Here is a 25,466-nt window from a genome sequence, read left to right as displayed (position 1 = left end):
CGAAGCAGACACCGATCTGAGCTCTCCATTAAATCGTCTGCTCATTACGAGGCTAAGTGAGAAAAAGAGACAGGGCTGGGTGTGGAAGGAGAACGTGTGTGTGTGTGTGTGTGTGTAAATGGTTGGAGGCTAGCAGGAGAACAGAAAGCAGAAGGGGCTTGAGCCACGATCCAAGCCGTGCAGGAGTCAGGAGATCACTCAGGATACCTCCAAGCGCCTGGCTCTTCTAAGCAGATGATCGGGGACAACCAAAGCGTCTTTGGAAGGGGTGGGGAGAAAGCAACAGCCACCCGCCGGCCAGCCTCGCCTCCCCGGCGCTCCCAGGAGCTGCTGCCGCCGCTTGCTCAAGGCCTTGTTCCTCCTTTGGCAACCACTGCTCATTAGCGCGTAAACGACTCGGAGGACCCCTCATTTCGTCTGGGGAAGACGGTTCCAGCGGCCCTTAATCAGTTAAACGCAGATAAAAACAAAATGCGGGGAGTAAATGCAAACACCGGACAAGCTCGGCGCACTGGTTAGGGCTAGAGAGGGAGGGGGCAAAGGGGGAAGAGGAGGAGGAGAAAGGGAAGGAGCTTGGGGGGGGGGATTATCCACAAACGCAGCGCAGGCGCACTGCTTCCTGAGTCCTCTTCCTCCCTCCCCGCCCCTTTACCCCTTCCTAAATCTTTTCAGACTTCAGCGGGGACCTGTCAGCGCTGACTTCGGTCAGGCAGCTTGGGCCAATCAGCGACCGCCCTGATTGTTTAGCTCTCTGGGTTGGAGCCTAGTCTGTGAAGCGCTATTCAGTAGCCTCCCAGCGTCCTGCTGCTGCTTCTCAAAGCGTATGGGATTCCACGTAGGCATTAAAAAAAAAAAGGAAGGAGGAAACACACACACACACACAAAATAATGGAAGAGGAGGGGGAGAAAAGAAAGGGGAAGGGGGGGAGCGGGGAGCAAAAACAAAACAAAGCCAAATAGTCCAGACCAAGAGAGAGGGAGGGGAAAAACCTTTTTTCTTTGCGGGTGGGGGGGGGGGACTTTCAAAAAAGTTTTTCCACCGCTCTTTCGCTCTTCCTCTTTCTCCCTCGCTCCCCCCTCCTCGGCGTCAGGTGACTTTTTAGAATTGTAGTAGAACCAGGAGAGCTTGGAGGCTTTGGGGGAGCCCAGTAATGGACTCTGCTTCACTCTCCAAACGGAACACGGCGCTGAAATTACTAGGCTTGGCAGGGGCTCCTCGTCATCGTCATCACCGCCACCATCACCACTCCCCTCAGAGCATGACAGGCTTCGCCGGGCATCCCCACTCCATGGTTCCCACGCACCCTGGGGAGTACGCTGCAGAAAGCCGCCTCGGGCTGAGTCCATTCCGGTCAGAACACATGGGGCACCACTACCATCCTCTCCATCATCATCATCACCACCGCCACCACTCTCATCCTCCTCATCACTCAGCGGCCCTTAAGCTCAGCCCTGCCCCTCAGCCTCATCCCCACCATCCTGTGACAGGCCAAGCCGAGGTGGTACCCAGTCCAGCGGGAGCATTTGGCCCGACGCAGTCAACAACAGTCCCTTACGCAGTCCCTCACCCAAGTCATGCTCTTTCATCAGGTAGGGAATTCTTCCTGCGCAGAGATCTGACAGCCCCAGTCATGCCAGGGCTCCCTTATCAACACTCTGCTGCTACAGGTTCTCACCATGGAATGTTTGTCTCAACAACAGGTAGCTACCCCGGACACCATGCTCACCACCACCACCACCACCTCCACCACCACCACTCAGAAGCCGGAACTCCCTCGCTTTTTACTGGACTCCACCATGAGCAACCTCCCCATGCAGCTCCAGGTGGCCATCTAAACGGACAGATAAGGCTGGGGCTACCTGGAGAAATGTATGCCAGGTCTGAACCTTTCACGCCAGTACCAGTCTCCAGGACAGATCCTTTTGCTGCTTCCTCCTTCCACGGCTACGGTGGCATGAACCTGAACGTGAATTTAGCTCCACACCACGGCCCTGGGGCTTTCTTCCGCTACATGAGGCAGCCCATCAAGCAGGAGCTCATCTGCAAGTGGATCGAACTGGACCAGACTCCCAAAAAATTATGCTCGAAAACTTTCAGCACCATGCACGAGCTGGTGACTCACGTCACCGTGGAGCACGTTGGAGGGCCGGAGCAGTCCAACCACATTTGCTTCTGGGAAGAGTGTCCCAGAGAAGGGAAGCCTTTCAAGGCCAAATACAAACTGGTCAACCACATCCGAGTCCACACGGGGGAGAAACCTTTCCCTTGTCCTTTCCCGGGATGCGGGAAAGTCTTCGCTCGCTCGGAAAATCTCAAAATCCACAAAAGGACGCACACAGGTCAGTATGGAAAGGTCTTTCTTCATTCGTGTTTTGTTCAACTATCTGCTGCATGTGCGATCTCCCCCACCCCCGCCCGCTACATAGAATTAATACTAGCCAATGAAGACCGGATCAATAGTTTGTTTTGATTGTTGTCTTTCGTTTGAAGAATTGAGGCGTGTGTGGATGCATAATGCTGACGTGTATGTGTATGTGCGTATGCAAGAAAGGTCTTCCATGATTTAGATCGGGATTTCCTGGAGAGGGGAGAGTTAAAAAGCCCTATAGAGACGGAAAAGCATCCAATCTTGATGCAAGCTCGCAAATTAGGAGCGAACAATGGAAGTTGCAACTTGTCTAGGCAGTTTTGAGTGATGCTGCTGGGATGCTGCTTCTGCCGCCTTCCTTGTGAGAAAAGCACAGCTGCAAGGTCCCCTCTTTTTGTTTTGTACGAGGAACCCTGCGATGTTTCATCCCAAGTCTTCGTAAGAGCCTTTTCCTTCTTAAAGTGCTACGGAGATTGAAATATGGGAAGGTGCTCTTTAGGAACCTGGGAAGGAAAGAGGGGAGTAGTGGTGTGTGCTTGGAGTTAATTTTGTCTTCCTAGCATGTTCTTTTTGAACGGTCATTGGCCAGAATTATGAAGGGAATTTTTGTCAGAAATAGGTACAATTTCTCGTTAAGACAGAAAGGAAAGTTATTTGAAGGGGAAGACCTTGCCAACACCCTCTTTGACCTCGGAATCCACAGAAGCATCTGTGGTGAATGAATGAAACTGGCGGTATAAAGTTTTCAGACTTCCAAATTCAGCCTGTGAAGTTGTAGAGAGTTAGTTTAGCAGCCGGTCTTCTTAGCTTTTTATTGCCTTCTCCACTCCATTCCTTCCTATCCGACTCTCTTTCTCTCTCTCACACACACCAGAAGATAATAAATAAGCCCTTTTGGAAAATTAAATCCGTTCCACTGTGCAGTTTTTTGCACACACACTCCACAGCCTTATAAACTCCCAGGAAAACGACATAATCCTATTGTAAGATATCCTTACAACCCAACGACTCTCTCTCTCTCTCTCTCTCTCTCTCTCTCTCTTTCTCTTTCTCTTTCTGCAGTTCTAAAATGTCGTAGCCTTAACTGTAGTATGGTTAGGTTAGTCTCCTACCCCCCTCCAAAAACTACGTTTAAAATAAAGCTGTGCATTTGATGGAGAATATTTTGTTACTTATATTATTTAAAATATTAATAATGCGAATGACACCAAGGCATCTTCGTGTTAGGTAGGAAAGCACTGAAGAGCACAGTTCATCCCTTAATTACAGTGTTTTTCTTAAGTAAACAAACTTTTACTGCCCTTTAGCCGCCTTCTCCTTTGAAGTCTATGAAGCAGAAAATGGTCGGATTCTTGGTAAATTTGACCTACATCAGTGCAACCAGTTGAGTGCCTGGGAAGGGTGCGGGCTTGGAGTTCAGCATTCAAAATGTACTACATTATGTAGTCGTTTCGCTTGAACTTCCCTGCTTAATTAATTTATTTTTGCAGTGGTGGTGGGCTAGGCTTGGGGTGGAGAGAGGGAGAAGTGGAGGTGGAATCCTTAGGCCTTATTACAAGGCAGCGTTTTCGATTGACCCACCCCGCCCTAAGTTCTCAAACCCAAATGTTTCTGAAATGGCAATAGAACTTCCTGCAAATTATTCATGAAGACAGTTCTAGATTTAAACGAGAAAATAATTGCCTTCTCAAATATTAATGACGTTGCGTTTCCCTGAGCCTGGGCAGACAGGAATGGGTTTCTGGAGATGAGAGAGAGGGAGGGAAGGAGGGAGGGAGAGAGAACGAACTTAATTCACAATAACGTAGCACAGGTATCAAAAGAAGGAAAGCAAAAATCACTTCCTTACCATCAGAACTGGCCAAGGGACAATTGTGACCAAGGTGGTGTTTAGGCCGCAGTAAGAGAGGTATGTTTTAACTTGTAATTTATAGTGCTGGCGCTGGCAAGCTCAATATCCCTCCTCCCCTCCCCCTCGAGAATTTTGCAAATACTTTAATCCAGTCCCAGAGTTGGGAGGATTATGCTAAAATCTCCAAGCTGTACGTATTGCTCTCCACAGCGAGTCCTGTGAGAGCTACAAGTGTGGGTAGAAAATGGCGGTGTCGACTCGCTGCAGTGTGTGCGCGCGCGCGCCCTTGCCCCCATCCTTCCTCAGTCCTCGCTTCCTCTCTTCCTCTCTCTCTCCCCCCCCCCCGCATCTCTCCACCCCCAAACACACACTTTCAAAAGTGCGGCGGGTCAGAGACAAACATTCAAGCACATTTCCTTTTGACCGATACATATTTACGCGCAGGGAATCCTATCCTTTTAACAGGGGGAACTCTAACATTAACCCTAGGCCTGAAACCATTCATAGATAATGCGCTACAGCCAACAAGGAAGAGCCCCTTTCTGCAATCATTTCTTGTGGCCGGGGCCTTTATTTACCTCTGCCAAGGTGCCGAGGTGTGGAAGGAAGCTGGCCATTTTTATTTATTTATTTTTTTGTTGCTGCTCGCGAGAAACAAGACCGTCTTATACCACGATGTAACTCACTCCGCCCGATCGCTGGGTTTATGACGGGGCCTCTCCCCAGGGCCTCCTAACTTACTGCTTGCCTGTGCTACACCAATCCGCTTGATTTGTTATTTCAGCTGAGTAGCGGAAGGTCAAACTGTTTCTTTACAAGGAACTATAATTAAAATACTTAAAGAGCCGTCAAAATATACAGATGACCTTCCTTTTCTTTTCTCTCCCCGCCAAAACAAAGCAAAATGAGTAAATACCTTTCGATGCAGGTACACACGGAGCCTCACTTGTCATGCCTAGCCTGCTAAAAACGTCGTTTTCTCGCAGGCCTGAGACCAATATTGGTATTTGCCACGGATATTCTTTAAAATGTGGAACCATATTTTACTCTTTGCAATAACTAGCCGTCCAGCACGGCGGATTTCCCTGAATCATTACACTGACAGAGAATGCTTTTGTAGGGGGGGAGTAGCAGTTGCTTAGCACCCCACCAACATTTCTTAAAGAACACTTTAGCCTTAGCATATTCAGTAGACACAGCTTTTTTTAATTTTTTAAAAAAATGTTTTGTGCTGAAGTCTGAATATACAACATGGCCTCATTAAGGAACTCATGTTTAAAAAATGCTACACAAACAAACACACACTAACACACACATGCACTTACCCTGCTATTTTGGCAACATTTGCCTCTAAGAAACGCATAGTATCCTGACCTTCATTCCCATCCCTGTCAAATATGCGTTATATCATTTTTTGCGCGACTTTCGTACGCAAGCGTCTCTGTCTGTTGGTTTTTCAGAATAAGGCATCCGTGCCCCGTAGAGACATCAAAGCACGTGGCTTCAACGTGTTTTCCTTTATCGGTGAAAAATCGCCCATGCAGCATTTGGTGTACAGACTATCTCCAGTAGATTTCCTGGGGAATCTGGCTTCCTTCCGTCTCTCACCCCTCCTCACCTTTCCAATATCTCATCCCGCTTACGGTGTTTAATATGTTTCCAATGCATATCATCTAGCCAGATCAATGAGTTCTCCCATGGACAATGCACTATGGACTGCGTCGTTGTTTTTCTCTTTCTCTCCGCTGCTAAATAGGTCCCTGTCTGTTAGTTTCTGCAGGTTTTCCTTGATAGCAAAATAAAATCTTGGCCTACTCAGTAAGGCGTTGGCTTTCCGAGCAGAATGCTACTGAGATCCTTCTAGATTATTAATCTATTCTAAGGATATGAAGTGGAAAGATACTCTATCGTAGATTATTCTCCAGAAACTACCAGAACTGCCTTTAGGTTAGGTTATGTATTAATTTAGTTATTTCCATATGAATTTGAGAGAGGTGAAAGAGATTATGATAGATAGATAGATGATAGATAGATGATAGATAGATAGATAGATAGATAGATAGATAGATAGATAGATTAGATAGATGGATAGATAGATGATAGATGATAGATAGATAGATAGATAGATAGATAATGATATAGATAGATGATAGATAGATAGATAGATAGATAGATAGAGTTAGATATAGATAGATCGATAGATTTCTAAACCTGTGCAACACTGGTTCAACCGTGGTATATCTAAACGGTGGTTTTAATGAGCTGGCTGCTGACATTTGCTCATCGTTTCCTCCGAAGCCTACTTTGCAATCCCCCTTTCCTCCAAAGCCTATTGGCAAGGTCAAATGTGAGCTCTTGTGCGACTCTGTGTGCGCGCGCAAGAAGAAGGCGCCTTGCAGCATGTGGAGTTGTTTATGTGGGAGTGCCCGAGACTAGTAAGAAGCTCTGCACCACAAGGCCACGAATCCGTAGCTTCTGGGGTTTCAGATCCTAACCTAGGTTATGTAGCCATCTCTGAAGTAAAGGGGTTGTCAGGTGAGAGAGCTTGGAGGGGCATTTGTGACATGGGAAACATGTGTCCATACGGACACGGTACGGATAAGAGGAGCGAGCAAGATGGGCAAGGAGCCTAGGGAAGAGAAAGCGTTGTCCCACCTCGTCGCCCCAGGCCCTTCATCCAAGGCCTGGAACATTTCCACCCTTCCTCTGGAAGGCAGGCATTGATAGGGATGAACACACAAACTCACACACGACGCTTCCCCCCTTTGTCATTTCAGAAGACCCCACAGCTTTAGAGCTCTCTCCTCACACCCTTATAATCCTGTTCACATACAGTGCTGCTAGGCGCTTCTGCTGGGTTTGGCTCCACGGCCACTGCTGGGAAATCGAGGTGGGGCGAGGGCGACACAGAGCTCATCGCTCAATAACCTGTGACCTGCAGACACGCCACCCCGCCACCCCAATAAAACCCGCACACCCGCACCTTTCCCCACCCTGGTCCTTTACGCAAAGTCTCCCTGGATTCCCTCTTTTCCTTGCAGGCGAGAAGCCCTTCAAATGCGAGTTCGAAGGCTGCGAGCGCCGCTTCGCCAACAGCAGCGACAGGAAGAAGCATTCCCACGTGCACACGAGCGACAAGCCCTACAACTGCAAAGTGCGAGGCTGTGACAAGTCCTACACGCACCCCAGCTCCTTGCGGAAGCACATGAAAGTCCACTGCAAGTCCCCACCTCCCAGCTCGGGCTACGAGTCGTCCACCCCGTCGCTGGTGTCGCCGTCGTCGGACTGCGGCCGGGAGCCCCCTCAGCCGCCGCCGCCGCCGCCGCCACCACCACCTCCCGCAGCGGCTTCCTCCACCCAGGCGGCAGCCAACCTGAGCGAATGGTACGTGTGTCAGAGCTCAGGGGCCAGCGGCATCCCGACTCCACCCAGTAACTCTCCGTCACCTCACCCGGGAGAGGCCGCTTACACGAACTGCGAGCCCCGGCCCACTTATTAAAGTCAATACGGTAGGATGGCCCGCCGGCGGCGGCGAGACTGCATTGTTCTTTTCGGGGTGCTGTGGATCCTTGGCTCACACTGGACGAACGGCGGGTCGGCAAGGCCCGGTTCTTGGGGGAGGGGCGGAAATCGATCCCAGGCCTAGGGAGCAAGCCCCCTCCCCCTCCCCCCCTCCCCAGCCTCTTCCCTCTTCCCCCAGTCAGTCACCTTCGATCAGAAATGCTGCACAGGCTATCGGAGAGAAGATACATGGGGGGGGGTGGACAAACCTCCTCCCTCTCTCCCCCACCCCCGTTTTGTATTTATTATGGCACAGAGGACAGCAGACCCCCCCCCTCCCGCCACCTCCACCTCCCCGCACCTCTTTCCATGAGCTCTTTTTATTTTACACCCTCCCAGGGCAGACTCCGCGGACCAACTCCTTCCCATACGTTTACAATGGCCTCGATTTGAATGGAAACATCCTTTTGTATCAATGAACCAAAGTGTTTTAATACGGATTTCTAGCTGTACAGCTGCGATCGTCGGTGCTGGTATCTTGTGATGGTGTTTTTTCTTGGACAGTTTTATTAGCCCAGTGTCTGGATTTTAATTGGGTTTCTTGGCGGGGGTGGGGGGGGGGCTGTGTGCGTGTGCTTTTTTTCCAAAAAGGAACATCAGTATCTATAAATATATTATTTGTTACCGAACTGTACAACAAATCGATCAATTAAATACTTTGATTAATTTACCAGTTCAGTTGACGTTTTTTTCGGGGGGGGGGAATCTCTTTACTGCCCCTTTTTCACCAGTATATTCTTCCCACTTGTCACTAATAAAACAGACCCAAGGGTGGCTTAATGATTTATGGTACATTTTAATTTACACTAGTAATGGATTTAAATGCATAAACATATTCTCCTTTTCTCTTCCCCCTCCCTCGCATTATTTCTGTTGAATTGTGAGTTCTTGTGATTCCTTAGTGGATGGAAGGTGAGATCCATGTTAATTGGAGAGAAGGGGGGGGGGAGTTGTTATGAGTGACGTAATTGTGTTGAGTTGCTTGGATTGTCCAAAAGGATTCACGACGTGTCGATTTTTTCTGAACCCGTGGTGTAAACCCAGTGGTGGTCTGGTTTTCAAACGCACAACAGTAGTTATGTAAAAATAACAATTCGAAATATTAATTATTATTTTTTGTAAAGGTAAAAATAAAATGGTTTTAAAATCTTGAACATATGTCGAGGTCTCTAAAGCTATATGATTCTTATCAGCCCTATGTGAGTCCTTGTCTCTAGCGAATTCCCCAGACGGGGGGGGGGGTGGAATGCTTGTGGAAATATTATTATATGGATTTCATTTACTGATTGTAGCTCCTAAACGCATCACTTTGTAGTAAGACCCATATACTTCAATGAAACTTATTTACAGGCAGTATATTTAGGAATGAGGGAGGGGGCGTGGTTCATTCTAATCGATTTTTAAACTATGGAAAGGCCCATTTGTCTGTAGGCGCTCTAAGATCTTAGCCAAAACACTTCTACAAAGCCATTTCCTTCACTTCAGTGAAGGAGAGTGAAGCAAAACGTCCAGCCCAGTCTCTGGGTTAGCCATGTACACACCACCAGCAACAGAAATTTCTTATTTCTTGTGGAATGTATTATCCCTAGAGCAGTCAAGTACAACATTTTCCTGTTGCCTAGAATGGACACACAGGGGAATGTGGCTCCAAAGGGAATGTGCTCTGAGCGTGAGTGAGGAGGGATAATATCAAAACAAGATATCCTCTCCCACCTTCCTTAACATTCCCACGTTTCTGAACTCTTTCTTTCTCTCTATCTTCCTTGTGCAGCAGGACCATATGCTTATTTACTCGGAAGTAAGTTCCACTGAGTTCATTGGGACATCCCAGTGAACTGTGAACACCGTGGTACTTACGTCTGAAGATGGGGCGGTTGGTGTCATTCAGGCATTGACATTTAAAAAATTAAAAAATAAAAATAGAAGAAAGTCTACCTATTTGGGTATCAATCCATCTATCACCTATCTACCTTTTGAACAATGTGCATGACTTGGTTCCCTATTCCTTCTCACTGCCTCAGCGAGAGATCCTTAATAGATCGCCGAGTTAAATGGACGAAACATAGCAAACAAAGAAATAACCATCCCGTCCCGATTCTCAGGATAAAAATTAAAACAAGATATTCGTTGCCATTACTGCTGCTGCTCGTTTACTCCCTCTGATCTAGTGGAGCCGTCGTGGAAATGAGAAGGTAGAGATGGATGGATGGAGGCCATCTGCGAAAGATGCTTCCACCTTGTCTGGAGTTGGGTTGCCCCCTCCCGGCTCCGTCCCTCGGCCCTCCTCCTCCCTCTCCCTTTTCTTCTTGATTTCTTTCTTTGCAGAAGCGGTTTTTGGATGTGTAGGCTAATCACCTTTAATTTTTCATTTGCTTGTTACAGATGTCTATCCCGTTGCTCTCAAGGTAATCTAGACAGAGGCAGCTGAAAAGCCCCGCATCTTATGCCTTAGACATCAAAGCAGTCTCTCACAATGAAAGTATTTCTTCGCAACGGTGAATCTTCATGGTGAGTTAAGATTTCTATAGCAATAGGCAAGTCATACTTAAAAAGAGTGAAAAGCGAAGTCTGGAGCCCGTCCAGTCTTTTCATGAAGGACATAATATTTAGGTCTAACAGATTCTCTCTCTTTCTCCCCATCCCCTCGCGGCTCAGTTTCTTTCTCCCATCCTCACCGATGTATATATATAAAAAAACAGAAAACACCCCAACAGTGCCAAAACCACATCACACACACACACACACACACACACACACACACACACACATTTGTATGTTGTGTTCGTGATGGACGTGGAGTATGCATATTTTCCCTCCGAATTTCCGGGGCAAGAAAACCCCCACGCGAATGGGGGTCCTTGTTCCAGCCCATAATCAGAATGGATAAGAATGTCAGGAAGAAAAAGGGGGCCGCCTGAATCGCCGTCCGCCAGTTCACTTTTGTTTCTCTCCTTCTGGGCCATGATCAGAGACGGCCTTTGGGATTTGATGGCGACTTTTCTAAAGGCGAGGAAATGGGTTTGAAGGAGGGAAAAGAAAAGGAGAAAGGTCTAATCAAGCCCGGCCTTGTTCAAAGGCTCTGATTTTTATTTTATTTTTTTTTGGTTGGAGGGTGGGGGCTGAAAGTGTGAGCTTTATGGTGCATCAACATGCCACGTTAGGATCGCTATGGTAATGAGCCTAGCAATAGCAAGCGCCCTTGAAAAGGAGGCACACTCCATTCGAGACAGTCTATTAAGATACATTTGCACTGACCTTTGGTTTCATGCTAGCTTAATACATTCAATCTGCTCTTCCTCAGAGATGGACTTCCTCCATCTCGTCCCCTTTGGCTTGCTTTGCTGGCTTGCTCTCTAAGGAGGGCTTTTGTTGCAGCATCTTGGATCTTTGCGATTAAGAAACCGAAGTAGGGGAGGGCGGGAGGGGGCGAGGCGGTTTTATAAGAGCTACCAGTGTCGAGTGAAATTTTGCACCCATGGAAATCTGGGGCTGGGCTGGGACTCAATAGCAGAGGACCCACTTTTGTTCAAAGCAGCCCATCTGGCTAGAATAGGACTGCTCAGGAGCAAGTCAGTAGTGGACCAGTTTTGTTTACTAGTGAGCTCACAAAACTCTTGTCTCCACGCCCCTAGCCTTAACCCTCCTAAGACATCCTACAAGCACGGTCCAAACAGTAGCTGGTGTCACTATTCTTATTCATAAATGTATATATTTGCTGATCTTTGCTTTGCAAGTAACATTTCGATATTTCTGTGTCTGACTCCATCCTCCTTAGGATCTAGCTCCTTGCTGAATGCTGCGGCTTTAAGTTGCTTTTTGACACTATTTCCTTCTTTGTAAACACACACAGTCACATCCACACACACACACACACACACACACACACACACTGCTGAAGATAGAGACTGAACTAGAAAGGGATGCCATTTCCAGAACAAAGACTGAGGAATCTTCTGAATTTCTTGACTCTTTCACGGAAACAAACAAGGACTAGATCCTAGGTGTGTGGCAAAAACCATGTCCCAAGAAATTAGGGTTTAATGCCTTCCAGGGCTACAGAACTTGACACTCCCAAGTCTGAGGCCACGGACGATGGGCCACGGTCCCGGGAAAGTTAGAAGTCCATGTTCCAGTAATTGTCTTCTTGTTTATTTTATCCAAGTACCCCAGTGAATAGGGGAAAAATAAACACGCCGAACAAAAAAAAAAAATTTCAAACAGTCGAGTCGTCTTTAGTGCTAGCCCTTGTGGCTGAATAAAAAAGGATGGTCCAATTTCTATTGAGCTGAAAAATCTTTGAAGTGGGAGTTATTATCTGAGAAATTCCTCCTCGTCGCCCTAACAACGCTGATGAAACGTAAAAAGGTTCTTTGTCAGCGATTTGTTCTCCCCTCTGTCAAACTCCCTCTGCCCCGTTAGCTGGGACCGTTTCTAAAGAGATGGAACCAAACTTCTTAAAAGATAACGTTGGGATGGAGACAGAAAATGTCCCAGTATACAATCAGATACATACATCTACCTACGTCTGTCTGCCTATGTCTGTCTCTCTGTAGGTGGAGGGGGGCGTGTAGCTCTAGGGTGGGGAGGGTGGGAGGGGGAAACGAGAGGGGGTGGAGAACGAGAGCCAGAGAGGATCCCTTCTGCTTTCCGAACTTCTCAGCCCCAGAGGAACTGGATCTTCTATTCCGAACTCATTGGCTTGAATTCTGCCCAAGTCTTTGTTCTTTGCACAAAACCCAACTTCCTACGAACGCCGTCCATGAACACCAAGTCTGTAGCTGCTGAACCTCGCTACCCTCCCATTATCCCAGTATAAAGAATGCAACAGCTCGTACATGCCTTTATTGCAGGCTCGGCTCGTGTTAATGCTGAGACTACCTACTAAAAAGCACGTTTCTCTACTGCGGTGCACTAAAATGGTTACGCCTTCAAAGCGATGGCTTCCATATGTCTCAATGTTTTATTATCAGCGAGTGGAAAGAAAAGTAACAGCATCCCACTCACTCCGCAACTTGGTACTCTCAATTGGGAGGGAAAAAAAACAACAACAACACCAAACTCAAGAGTCCATAGATGTCTTTGGGAATGAGATAGTGGCTTGGAGAATGCACTGCTCACCAGTTTAGCATTTCTGCCACACTGGTAGTTTTGGGTCCCATGAAATGGTGGCATCGTTGTTGGGCCCTCTTTTGTCGCAGCCAAGTGCTGAGTGTAAACTATTGGCAGTGATCCCAGTAAGTTTTTGTTGGCTCAGAGGCTGAGGAAAGAAGAGTGGTTTAACTGGTGCCTGTTTATTGGAAGATACTGGGCCTTGCATTATGGAGGCCGTCTTAGGAATTCGCAAGCACCCTGTCCATACCTCAGTTAGCAGAAGGATTTGTCGTTTAAACCAATTGTACATCATCAGTTCCAATCCATATGTGAAATAAGTCCTAGTGAAATAAATAATAATGACTTCTATGTATCGTGTTTAGTTTTGAAATGTTTCCAGCGGGACTCTGTGGTCCTAAACAATTTCTGAAGTAATAAGCTTCTTTGAAATAAGTGAGATTCATCTTAAATTTAGGCATTTATTCAGGATTGAGGTTTAAATAGCACTTGCCTTAATCAGAATGAAAAATATAGACAAAAGAAGAAACACAACGCAACTCACACCCACCCACACTATAGTATTAGGGCAATACTTTTATTAGGCCAACAAAAATGTCACAAAATAGTGAGGAAGTTTTTGAGATCTCTAAAAGTTGAGACTTCAGCAAAACGGAGTGGGGGGGGAGAGAAAAATCGTGGCGTTGGTATCATTCTTAAAAGGGGGTGTGAGAAAAGATAGCGGAGTAAGGATGACTCCTAATGAAGCTTTCATAGGAGTAAGCCCCATTGAAAACAGTGGGACTTGCGAGTAAACGAGGATTGAGCTGTAAGGCTGCAATCAGATACACATTGACCCGGGAGTAAATGTAAATCCCATTGAACTCAGTGTCACTTACTTCTGCATAGATGGTATAGGTTTTAAAAAGGGGGGGAGAGGTTCTCCTAGGTACTTTCCAAATTTCAGGTTACATCTTCTAGGATGATTGGGTAAGGAAACACACAATGAATGATTCCTCACTATTGAATACAGGAACTTCTGTAGATAAGGATATCTCATTTTTTAAAAAACTGATTTCAAAAAAGGAAGATTATAATCCAAATTCAGTTTCCAATCTACCAATAGATGCAGTTTTCCCCCAGGGGTTTAATGTTTCTTTATTTGAAAAGGATATTTGTACAAATTCTGCGTAGTGTTATTGTATCTTTAAATATTTACGAAGCTTCGGTGCTTCTTTTTATAAAGATGAATTAAAATGTTTTATTTTTCGCCCTACCGTGCTATTTCTGAAAGTTTTTTTTTTAACAATCCCCTCCTATCACTTGTACACTAAACAGCAAAAGGAAAAATCAATTCTACGCAGCAACCATGTATAATTTGGGTCGGTTTCTAATGCGATGTAATGGCAATTATTGTTGTTGGAATATTATGGACATGTTATGGATTTTTAAATAAATAAAAAAACGAATATTGGATGAAAACATCATTGCTATCTGAAAACTCAATCTTCTGGAGAAATAATTTGTACTTTTAAAATAAAGCCCTCCATGAGAAATATAAAACTTGCTTCTTTGTGATTAAATTCGTCTTTACTTTTCTCTTTTCTCTCTCTCCCCCCCCCCCTTCCAGCTGATTCTTTGAAAATCAAGTATCCGTTGTGGCTTCAACAATGCCCCTAGAAAATGATAAACGATTCTCTCAAGTTAGGGTTGGAAAGCTATGGTGCCCAAGAAATGGTTTGGCGCAGGAAAATAATATCTGCTTTCTACTACACTAGTGTTTTGTTTTTATAAATATTTCCAGAACTGCGGGGGTGGGATTGTCTTGTTTTTAAGAAGTTAGTTCACTGGCAGATAGTAATCAATCTCTTTTTCAATGTGAATAGTCCATAATGAGTCCCCTCAAATTTCTCCGCCTTCCCACAACTGTATATATCTATCTATCGAACGCTGCTAGCTGTCTATGCCTACTACTGCGTTTTGCTGCACATGCGCATTGTGCAAGTCGTTGATTTGCCTTTCTCCTGCTTGGAAATATTATCAGTGCAAGACCGGAATCCTATGCGCGCTCACTCGACAGTAAGTCCCGTCGAAATCAGTTGGAGCAAGCAAGCTATATACAGTATAGGATCAGGCTGTCATCGCACTAAAGGACAGGTCACTAAAATCAGCGAGACTCACACCCAAGTAAATGTGTGTGATGGCTAGCGTCTGTAGCACTTCCTTTTTGCTTGGAAGGAAGGTGTGCTTATACAAACGGTGCTTAGATCTGAGTAAAGCTGGGATAGGGCGATCGGTTGACTGTCCATTCCTTGGTGTGTTCGGAAGCAAGTACCCCTGTGCTACTCTCTAGCAAGTGTGTTGAGGCTTCCATTCCACCTTAGTTGTGCTCCTCACATTCCTTGCTTGCATTCTTCACAGAATGCATCTGTGTTACTATGCATCTACAAAATAAAAAAATTCCTTCCAGTAGCACCTTAAAGACCAACTAAGTTAGTTCTTGGTATGAGTTTTCGTGTGCATGCACACTTCTTCAGATACACTGAAACAGAAGTTGCCAGATCCTTCTATATAGTGAGAAGGTGGGGAGGGGTATTACTCAGAAGGGTGGTGGGAATGGGAGATTGGCAGATAGCTGAGATGAGCATCTACAGAAAGCCGAACTATATGACCAAGGTGGGGTAGAGGAAGACCAGGTTAGTGGAACGTGGGAAAGGAGATCAAGGAAGTGAGGGGAATGTGGGTTGTTCTACAGACGGCAAGGTTGGCGAAGCACGACGACAAAAAACAAAACAAAACAACGCCCCCTAACCCCAACCCAACGCTGGAGAGTCGGTGACTATTAAAGCCAAGAGTTATATGGCCTCTAATCGCAGACAGAAGCCCTGTAATCATCATTACACTCGGCTGTAGTCAGCAAGACATGGAAGGTTCCCTCGGACAACATGGGGAGAGACGTGTGGGCAGGCTTCCCTGCTCTTTCTATAGACGCTGCTGCCTTTTTCTTCCTTTAATGCTGACAATCCATTTCGGATGGCTTCCTCCCCTGTTGCTTTCTAGCATCGATCCCCATGCAAGCCCCTGCATTGTGCGGACGCATTAATTAAAGACCATTCATTTCACAAAAGGCCATTTGTATCTTTAGGAAATGAAGATTAGAAATATGAATCAGGACGGCCGAGCCCCGTTTCCGCCCAGGCACACTATAGAAGGGAGAGGGGCTGGGGGGGGGGAGGCAGGCAGAAGAAGAAAGGACCTTCGGGGTTTTGCAACCTCCTTTAATTGAATGCCCATAAAAACGAATGGCCAGCGCTTCTCTCTAGAAGTATATGACCCGGGGGGTGGTGATGATCCGCCCTCGCCGCCCGGCTTCTTGCGTAGAGACGGTTAGATTCGAAGGTAGTGTCAGGGAATGTCAGGCGGAAGCTGGCTCTCGGGTCTTGGTCCGGTTCCTGGAAACACATTTCCGCTTTCCGAGTAAAGGACCAGGAATGTTTCAGAAATGAAAGTTTTGCCAGGAGGAACACAATGGACACTTTCGGGTTAGAGGTTGCGAGCCACGCAGCCACGATTTAAGTTGACTTTGTGCGAAGTTCCCTGCGTTCTTGGAAGAAACGATGTATGTGTAGTGTGTTACGTGGAGATCCAGAGAAATGAATGCCATGTTCGTTTGCAGGCATACAACACAGCTTCCATGAATTGCTCTCCTGAAATCTTTGTTCGAAACAACTCTTGAAATCTACCAGGGGTTGATGGGTCGTGTCACTACGGAGTGAAGGAGTACCCTATCGTCTTCTTGCCTGCTTCCCATACAATTCAATGGGGCTTGCACAAGAGGCTCGTCCGGTGGATTGTGTTTTACACATTTTCAGGCCCGGTATATTCACGTCCAGTAGCTAGCTACAATACATGGAAACGAGGGGCAATGTCGTCTATGCTGACTAGGCACCCTGAGGGCCAGAGTGTTCCATTATGTCGATGAGAATAGGGAGATTTGAAACCTTAACGCTTAACTTTCTAAGTGGTACTGACCGCTAAGCACACAAACATAAGAATTTGGGAGGCGAGCCTAGGCTTGATTTCATGTAATGTGCTCAAAGGATGGGTCCAATGAGATGACTGGGTATTACAGGTCAGATAGATACACGCTACAACTGGAGCACACAGTCGCGTGAACTTAGCATCGTGGCGTCCCCACGTGCATCAGTCCTGTTGTTGGCGTCATAACCAAAGGAAGAAGTAATAGAAACCAGAGTAAAATTAGGGAATTAAAGGTAATCGAGTGTCCTCTCCTGCTTTCACTCCCCACTTTTCTCATGCGCACCAGAAATAACCCCAGTTTCACTTAAATCCCAGCATGTTATCTGGGTCATATGTTCATTTGCTTACACTCACATTATTTTAGGTTACCTTCTGAGAATGGTGATTTCCAAATGAAGGCGAAAATGCATGGAGGCATGCGCACACCTATTTAAAGCACGTCCTTCCTTTGAGCCTCATGCAACCTCTTAACCAAAGAGTAAGTCTTCTTTTGATAGAAAAGAATTCATTTTGATATAATATAATTCCTATTCCGTAGAGATAGGATGCAGAAATGATACATCATCGGGATTTTTTATTCCCTTCTTCTTACTTGTTTATTCAAAAGAACTGCTGCAACCTTTGCAAAGGTGCAAAATGTTTCCTTTCTTTCTACGCATGTTCAGGAACTAAAGAAAGTTCGGGAATTGTGCAGCTACAGTATGTGGCAATTAGTTTTTTAAAAACACACACACAGAGAGAGTGTGAAAACAATGCAAAAATGATCAGCATCATTATAAATGTTTTATTTTCACGGATAGATCCTGAATGATATATTGAAAGAGCAGTTCCTTCTTTTGCAAATTAACCTTTGAACCTTGGCTGAATCCCATCGCCACTGCTACGTCAGTAGCATTCAAAATGCAGTTTGAAGAAGGTAGGTTTACTTTTTCAAAACTGTTTCTGCACATCTTTCTTCCTCTTAAGAGCAAATAAATCGATGAAGATTGCAGAACGTGCAAAATTTCTAGCAAGTTCTTAGGGGGGGATGGATTTAAAATATTTCATGTGACGTTTCCTAAATATGGGGGTGGAAGAAACGTCTCGATCAATGCATAAATTTGGAAAATTGCTGAATGATCCAACGTCTCCTTCCCTTTTTGAAAGAAACCTGATCACTTTTTAGTTACGTATATACATTTTTTTTAAAGATTTCTACTTAACCGTGAGAACTTCCTATATTATCTCCCAATATTTTTGTCCCTTTTCTCTCTGTATGTTTCGGAGTGTTGGGGACCTCGATCCACAGCCCAGTTAAGCGAGGGGCTTCATTTATTACCTGTTTCATTGGCCTTCAGTGTGGCTCAGTCGGTTTAAATACACTTACTCTCGTCTGACTGAATGGTGGCAGAGTTCTCAGATGCTTTCACATAATAAGCCAACCGTTTATATTATTCCTCTTTAAAACTGACTACCTCAAGGCTTAGGTGAAGCTGTTCTTCACTGAAACGTCGAAAACAACCCCACAACCCACCTCATCTGAATCAATCTCATTAATCTCAACTGAACTACTTGAGAGGCGAAAAATGTAGCCATGCAACATAGTGCCATTGTTTTATTGACTCCGAATCTATTCACAAGTGTCGAGTTTGAAGATATTACAGCACTCTTTAGCATATTTATTTACTGATATGGCTAGAACAATATATCTCCAGGTAGCCCGTGACAATTTTATTCTCTCCCTTAGCAATAGCTTAGCTATGCTGCTAAACATCCTGATAAATCTAGTCTCTACTACAACTGCTTGTATTTTTCCTAAACTTGAAAATGTTGTTGGTGGTGTGTGGGTGTGGGTGAGTGTTACACAAGCACACAAAAGAAAAACAACAACGTTTGATTGGGGATAGGGAGTACCTCAGATTATTTTTTTAATCGTCCAGGAAACGGTCCAATTTAAGAGGGGGGGGGGGGAACAGTTGTAAAAATTCAGACACTCTTTTAAGTGTGAAATATCATTTCATTGTGCAAAGTTAAAAAGAGAGTCGGTAATCCAACTTCCGGAAAGTGTTCTGAATTATTTCAGCAGACTCTTTTAAAGGGGATTAGCAGGGCTTTAGGGGCACAATCCTTCTGTTTTATTCAATCTCTGATTTTATGTTATAATTACGAGATGTAAAGCCTCTTGAATTAGTATGCAGCCGTGGTCCAGACATTATGCAGGTGCTATTCTAATCATTCAGCTTTTTAATTAAGGGACGAGGTAAGAAAACAGAATAATAAAAACACTTTTGTGAGAGCTGAGAAAATTGTGAGCGACTGAATGAAAGAAGCCTTTATACCTTCTCCTGACAGGTCAGACACCAATTGCCTGACTTACGACCTTTTCTTGGTGAAACAAGGCTGAACAGCTTTCTCACCTTGTTCCCATTATATGGCTTTTATACTCGTGGAGAACTTATGGAAATGCCAATAAGATTCTTTCTTAAATTGAGGGTTGGAAGGCAGGGAAGCCGTAGATATTTCCATTATAATAGATAGGTAGTTTATAAGAAATTACTTCCTCTCTTAACATTCTCAAATGGGTGGCCAACGTGGATATCAGCGATGGCCACTAGCATTAATTATTTGTCTTTTTAAAAAATGTTTCCTTTGGATGTAATCCTGGCATAAGGCAATTCCAGGATGGAGGGGGTGCAGTGGAATAAGCATCGCTGGTGTTTAGTTATATGTTCCAACTTCCAAGCATAAAGTTTCTGAATTAGGCCCTTAGCAGATTAACAGAACAAACGTAGCCACGTCTACTCATAAGTAGTTAAATCAAATGGACTTGCTCCCAGGTAAATGAGGCTAGGATCGCCCCTGAAGTCTGCTCTGAAGGTTGCTCACAAGCTAAATAAATGGGATTTAAACCTATTAATTTAGGGCTGCAGTCCTAAAAAAAGGAGAGTTATCAGATGTTTTTCATTGTAAAGCCCAGTTGTAGTTAAACACTCTCCTCTAAGAGTGTGATCCTAACTACTTTTAGTGAAACGTAAATCCCGCTGTGTCCAGCGGCGTTTACTTGGGAGTAAACTAGTAAACCATTGCACCATACTGACGCTGCTGCAATCCTATGTCCACTTCACTCTTCCCGTCAGCATAGTGTAGCTTGTTTGCTTGTTGGACTACAACTCAAGAAAACCCAGGTTCAGTTTCTCCACCCATACCCAGTTGTGAAGCTCCCTGCACCATCTTGGGCCGGTTACCTCCTCTCAGCTTAGCCGAACTCACAGGGTTGTTGTTAAACAGTAAGAGGCAAGTGGAGAAATATGTGCGCCCCTCTCTGCCCTAGATCCTTGAAGGAAGGGTGGCATAAACATGGAATGAAATGAAGCCAATTCAACCCATCTCGACTTGCTCTTAAATAGACGTGCGCAGGCTTGGGCCGCACCAAAATATCAGCAAATCTGACCTCAAGCAGTGTGGTCATTATTTCTCCAACGCAAGAAACTGAGGATTGTTCTGGTGGTATATGCTGGAAAGCACTGTAAGGCTTTCAGATACTCGACTGGCATTACCTCGACTGGGTTGAAGGCGGCCTAAAGAGCATTTCCAGGACGTCTCCATTCTAGGCACTGCTATATCTCTTCATCAAGGGAGCTGCATCATGTGCTCACACCTGGTCACGCCCCCTGACCCGAAGCCCCGCCCTCTAACTCCTGACGAGTCTGGTTACAAAGAGTCTGGAGGAGAGGAGGAAGGCACTCACATGCCATGAAGTTCCCTAGGTGACCCTGGCCAACCGTTGACTCTCAGCCTAACCAACCTCACAGGGTTGTTGCGAGGATCAAATGAGGGCAGGGAGAACTATCTACGCCACCTTGGGCTCCTTGGAAGAAAGGTGGGATGTTAGTGTAAGGTGGGTGTCAACCCTTTTTAGTTCAGTGTGGAAGAAACCCAAGTGCAGCTTAACATTAACCCGATTCTCACCGTGTTTATTTGGAAGTAAGTCACCTGAACCTACCCAATTTGTGTAGGTATTCTTAGGACTCGTTCCTCGCAGGTAAGAAATTCCGCTCAAATCGGTGGGACCGCTATAGAAATGAACTGTCAAAGGCTGAAATCCCAAGCCCTTCAATTCGTGACTTAATGGGCTGTCAGCAAGAGGATTTTGGTCGTTCCATTTCAATTGCTCTCCCACCTCCTAAAAGGTCCAAGCCCCACATCCCAAACTGACTTGTGTCTCCCTCTGCCCAGGGCAGCGGGGCTCTTGACACAGACTTCATCGGTGACAGTTGGATCGCTCCTCGAAGGATTTTGGAATTCCCTCGGTCAGATCCAGATTCACTCCATGAGGTGTTTGCGCGTGAGCAAGTGACTGAATCGATCCAGCTTAGGCAGAGGTCCATTTCTCTTTCCCTCCTCCCCTTGGTTTGTCTTTGCAAGAAGAAAGGCAAAGTTTGTTCTTTGGTTCTTGGAAGGAATATTAATAGGAGGAGAAAGAGGCGGGGCAGGGGCTGGGTGGGGGAGAGACCGGCTGGACTTTGGTGCACTGTATGCAAATATAGTGGGGGGGGGGAGGTTCCTTTTTTTTTTTCTTTCAGGGAAGGGATCTTTTGGAGTTGGCTTTCTTTATTCAAATGGAAAACCTCCCTCTCTCTCCCTTTCATTTCCTGTCCCAGAACCACCTCCCGCGTCACCTCCCGCCCCAGTTCGGAGCAGAGTTCATTGGCTGTAAATGAATCAATCCGGAATGCTCTGAGACTTTCTTCTTCTTCTTCTTCTTCTTCTTCTTCTTCTTCTTCTTCTTCTTCTTCTTCTTCTTCTTCTTCTTCTTCTTCTTCTTCTTCTTCTTCTTCTTCTTCTTCTTCTTCTTCTTCTTCTTCTTCTTCTTCTTCTTCTTCTTCTTCTTCTTCTTCTTCTTCTTCTTCTTCTTCCCCAGAACAATGCCAAGTATTAGGATATCACGAGCACTCGAAATGATCAGGAGTTCAATGATTTTGCTTTCACGGATGAGGAGTCTTAGTTTCCCCCCCCCTCCCCGCCTCCCAATGTAAATCAAGCGCTTTAGTTATTAAGGCTGTGCACTAATCTCCAACAACCTCCGCATAATGTGCCCGATGCGCCGCACCACTTCGCACCTGCACCCTGAATAGAGGCTCCTTTTCAATGGAAGACACGCTTGTTGGCCCTGCTCTCCAAAGAAGTTGTCTGAATAAGTCAAGCTCGCTGAATGCCCAGACTCGTTTTCGCTTGCTTGCCTTTGATCAGGGAAAATGGCTCCTAATTTGTCCGGTTTTTTTCTTCTTCTTCATTGTAACATCGTTTTGAGGTCTCATTCTCTCTCTCTCTCTCTCTCTCTCTCTCTCTCTCTCTCTCTCTCTCTCTTCTTAAATAAAAGAAGAAAAAGTGTCCAAACCACATTTTCCTTCAAGGGGGAATACATTGCCCCGCCCGCGGGGAAAAAACAAAAAAACAAAAAGTAAACGCAAATATGTTACGTTGTGATGGGAGGTCATTCACCTCCACCGGCTGTTTGGAAGTCCCAAGCAAATAATCCCCAGCTATTTCCCCTTGGTCAAGTTGAGTTTTTGTTTAGTGTTTTGTTTTGTTTTTGAGGAGAGGGGGGGTTTCCTCTCAGTTCCTTTTCTATAGTTCTACAGAAACAATAAAAGACCCGCACATTTTTCAGGACGAAGAAAACCCGGAGCATTAAAGTCAACAGCTTAGAGACGGGCGAGGACTCAGAGGAATGGGTATACATATGGTGTGTATGTAGGCGTACATGTACACACATGCACACATACGCAGAATACACAGCCACAAACAATAGTGGGCTTTTACACTGTTGCCACCCTCGGTGGAATCTTATGGTGAAGGGTGGGTAAGAATACTACTGCTAATAATAATAATAATAATAATAATAATAATAATAATAATAATAATAATAACAACAACAATAACAACAACAGTAATAGTAATAATAATAATAATAATAATAATAATAATAATAATAATAATAAGTGCCTGTCTTTCTAAAAAGCAGCTGGGGTCAACAATGAGAATATATTTTATTTACTTTATTTGCTTTTTTATTTTAATCATCCGATCAACTGTAGGTGAAGAATCCTGTGTAACACGAAACCTCGTTGTTGTTTTTAAAGCACAAATCAGGCGCAACCCTTGTCACTGGGTTTGCAATCCTAATCGCACTTACTTGAAAGCAAATCCCATGGAACTCAAGGCGCCTTATTTCTTCTGAATAAACATGGACAGGACTGTACTCCGAGTCTCTAACCCAATGGACACTTACCCGGAAGTAAGTCTCTTTGAACCAAGCGGAAAGGAGTAAACAAACATACAGAAGCTTAGGTTGAACAGGGTGAGCGCTATCGGAGTGGCGAGGTTTGTTTGCTTATGTTTGGGTATCTGAGCAGACAGCAACAAGGCAGTGGCTGTTGCTCTGATTCTTTAACGTAGCCATGTTTGTCTTGTTTGTTTGTTTAGGTCTATTTTTAGCTCGCCTTTCAATCATATCGATTCCCGAAGCGGGGCACAATTAAAATTTGTCCATACAAATAGAATCGTAATCCAACAATAAAACAGCAGAGGGACAAGGCGGGTGGGGTGGGAAATCAGGAGAGGACATTAGCTATAGTCAAAGGCGAATAAGAAAAGACCTGCTTAAGGCTGTCATTCTAAGCACGCTCACTCGTGAGTAAACGCCATTGAAGACAGCAGGGTTTACCTTCGAGGAGCCATGCGTAAGATCGCTCTCTAAGGTGGAAGTTAATGGGACTAAGCGAAAACAGGTCGTTGGCATATCCCATAACAGCAACAACAGGCTGGGTGTGTAGAATCTAAAAAGAAGCAGCACCTCTGGACATTTTTCTCTGAACATCTCTGAGGAACAATTATGTGTTTTTTGGAGTGAAGACTGGTTGCTTCCCCTCCCCCCCCCAAAAAGTCTGTATTCTGAAAAATCTTAATATAAAGATGCTTCTCTTATTTCCCGATAGGCTACTGCAAACGGGACATTCTTCGTTTTTAAGTGATTCATCTTAAAAGGGTGCTCTGAGGTTGAGCTTCCTGTGGGAGAGGGAGTCATGGTGTCCTTATTACAGCCCCCTCCACAACATTCTCTACGGATAAGCTTCCAGTAGCAGACCCTTCCTTGCGACCGTGTCCTCATTCTCAAATGAAAGGGCTTGGACATTCCAGCTGAGATAAACTCAGGTTATGATTGTTGCAAGATGACACCGCCCCCGTCAGGTAAGAGCCATCCCGCACATGAGGCAGTAACAAACACAGGTGATTCGCCGGTAGAGATACTCAACTCGTAGCTGCAATCAGTCCTGTCACTTTGACTTTCATTAGATGATTTATATACCGCTTATCTACATTCATCTGTGAGCAGTGTGCCTGAATTCCAATTCAGAAAAGGTAAAACTCGGTTAAAACTATAATATCAGACTTCAATTAAAACGCCTGCTGGATTTTCTTTTTTTAAGGACTCCAATAGGCACTCGAAGTTCGGCTGGGAGGCAGCCTCCCTGACCTCAACTATACAAATTTCGTCGTGTGAGACACATATTTTCCAACAAACTGAATGGCTTCACACTTTGCACGTGTGAACAGGCCTAAGTCGGTCATTTCAATTGACTTTCCTGCAAAAGCTTAGGAATGAGGTATCTTATGTACCATAGGCAGTGAGAAGGGTTAACTCCCATTCACCCAAATGTATTATAGATCTCAGGTGGACTGAGGACTATATTCTTTGGCTATTATTGGACCATCATTCCTGGAACGCAACAAATGGTCTTCAAACTCCGCCACTCCGCCCAAATCCTTAATATATCCAACAGAAGCTGCTGGGAGTTAGCATGAACTCTCCTTCCCCTTCCTGCAGACCTCCTGTCTCGGCGGTCCTCCTCAAGGTGTCTTGACGGTTCAGCTTCAGCGTTTTTTAGCTCTCACCGATTACAGAGCCAGAGCAGCGGCACCAGATTTCATGACCATTGAAATCCACGCGGATTCAAAATGCTGTTGGTAACGAAATGGGCGGCCTTGACCCTCTCATCCCAGGGATCCCTCCTTCCGGTTTCTGACATGTGCCAGTTGCATTGGCGAACTTTCTCGCGTTGCATGCACTGCTCTCCTTTGCTACGCCCCAATTCGGGGCATGCACTCGCAGTTTCAGAATCTGAGCAGCCATCGCTGTCTGGTGGTGACCTAACATGACTCAAATCCCCAGGTATACATGGATCCAGCAGAAACCTCCAGCCAGCTTCCCCTCTCTCCACCTTTCTCTGTCGTCTTCCCTCCCCTCCCCTCTAGGAACACCAAGCGGTTTTTTCCTGACATTACCGTAGGCTTGGACTAATAGAAAGCTAAGATCTCGCCCAGCCCGCTTCCCGCCCCCGCCCGCCAATACAGTTTAAAACACTTTGATGTCTTGCCAGGAAATATACTTCCTTCAAAGAGGCATGTCAACATTTGTTTTTCCCATTAAATGGCGTTTAGTTGCCACTGGAAGAAAAAAAAATGATGCTAAAAGACCACTTTTTAATTCGATGTATAACAACCGCGGGGGTCTA

The 25,466-nt window shown here is 45.4% G+C and overlaps 1 protein-coding gene across 7 annotated transcripts; it reads left to right on the top strand.

Annotated features, from left to right (window-relative positions):
- Positions 1-889: 889 nt before the first annotated feature.
- Positions 890-11,993, top strand: ZIC4 (Zic family member 4). Of its 7 annotated transcripts, none has more exons than XR_014526405.1 (4): positions 890-2,340; positions 7,263-7,730; positions 10,165-10,290; positions 11,558-11,993. XR_014526405.1 is itself a non-coding variant. In XM_083504233.1 (4 exons), the coding sequence occupies exons 1-4, from the start codon at positions 1,152-1,154 to the stop codon at positions 8,264-8,266; spliced, it is 1,566 nt and encodes a 521-aa protein (XP_083360359.1). In that variant the 5' UTR covers positions 893-1,151; the 3' UTR covers positions 8,267-10,155. The 7 variants fall into 7 exon arrangements, 6 of the variants coding, with proteins under 6 accessions (XP_083360357.1, XP_083360358.1, XP_083360356.1 ...); XM_083504233.1 differs by lacking the exons at positions 10,165-10,290; positions 11,558-11,993 and adding an exon at positions 8,122-10,155 and having other exon boundaries at positions 893-1,590; positions 1,702-2,340; positions 7,263-7,605; XM_083504231.1 differs by lacking the exon at positions 11,558-11,993 and having other exon boundaries at positions 10,165-11,186.
- The last annotated feature ends 13,473 nt before the right edge of the window (positions 11,994-25,466 follow it).

The sequence above is a fragment of the Podarcis liolepis genome, assembly GCF_965112155.1.
Source record: "Podarcis liolepis genome assembly, chromosome: 5".
NCBI lineage: Eukaryota > Metazoa > Chordata > Lepidosauria > Squamata > Lacertidae > Podarcis > Podarcis liolepis.
This window is presented reverse-complemented; position numbering and strand designations above follow the sequence as displayed.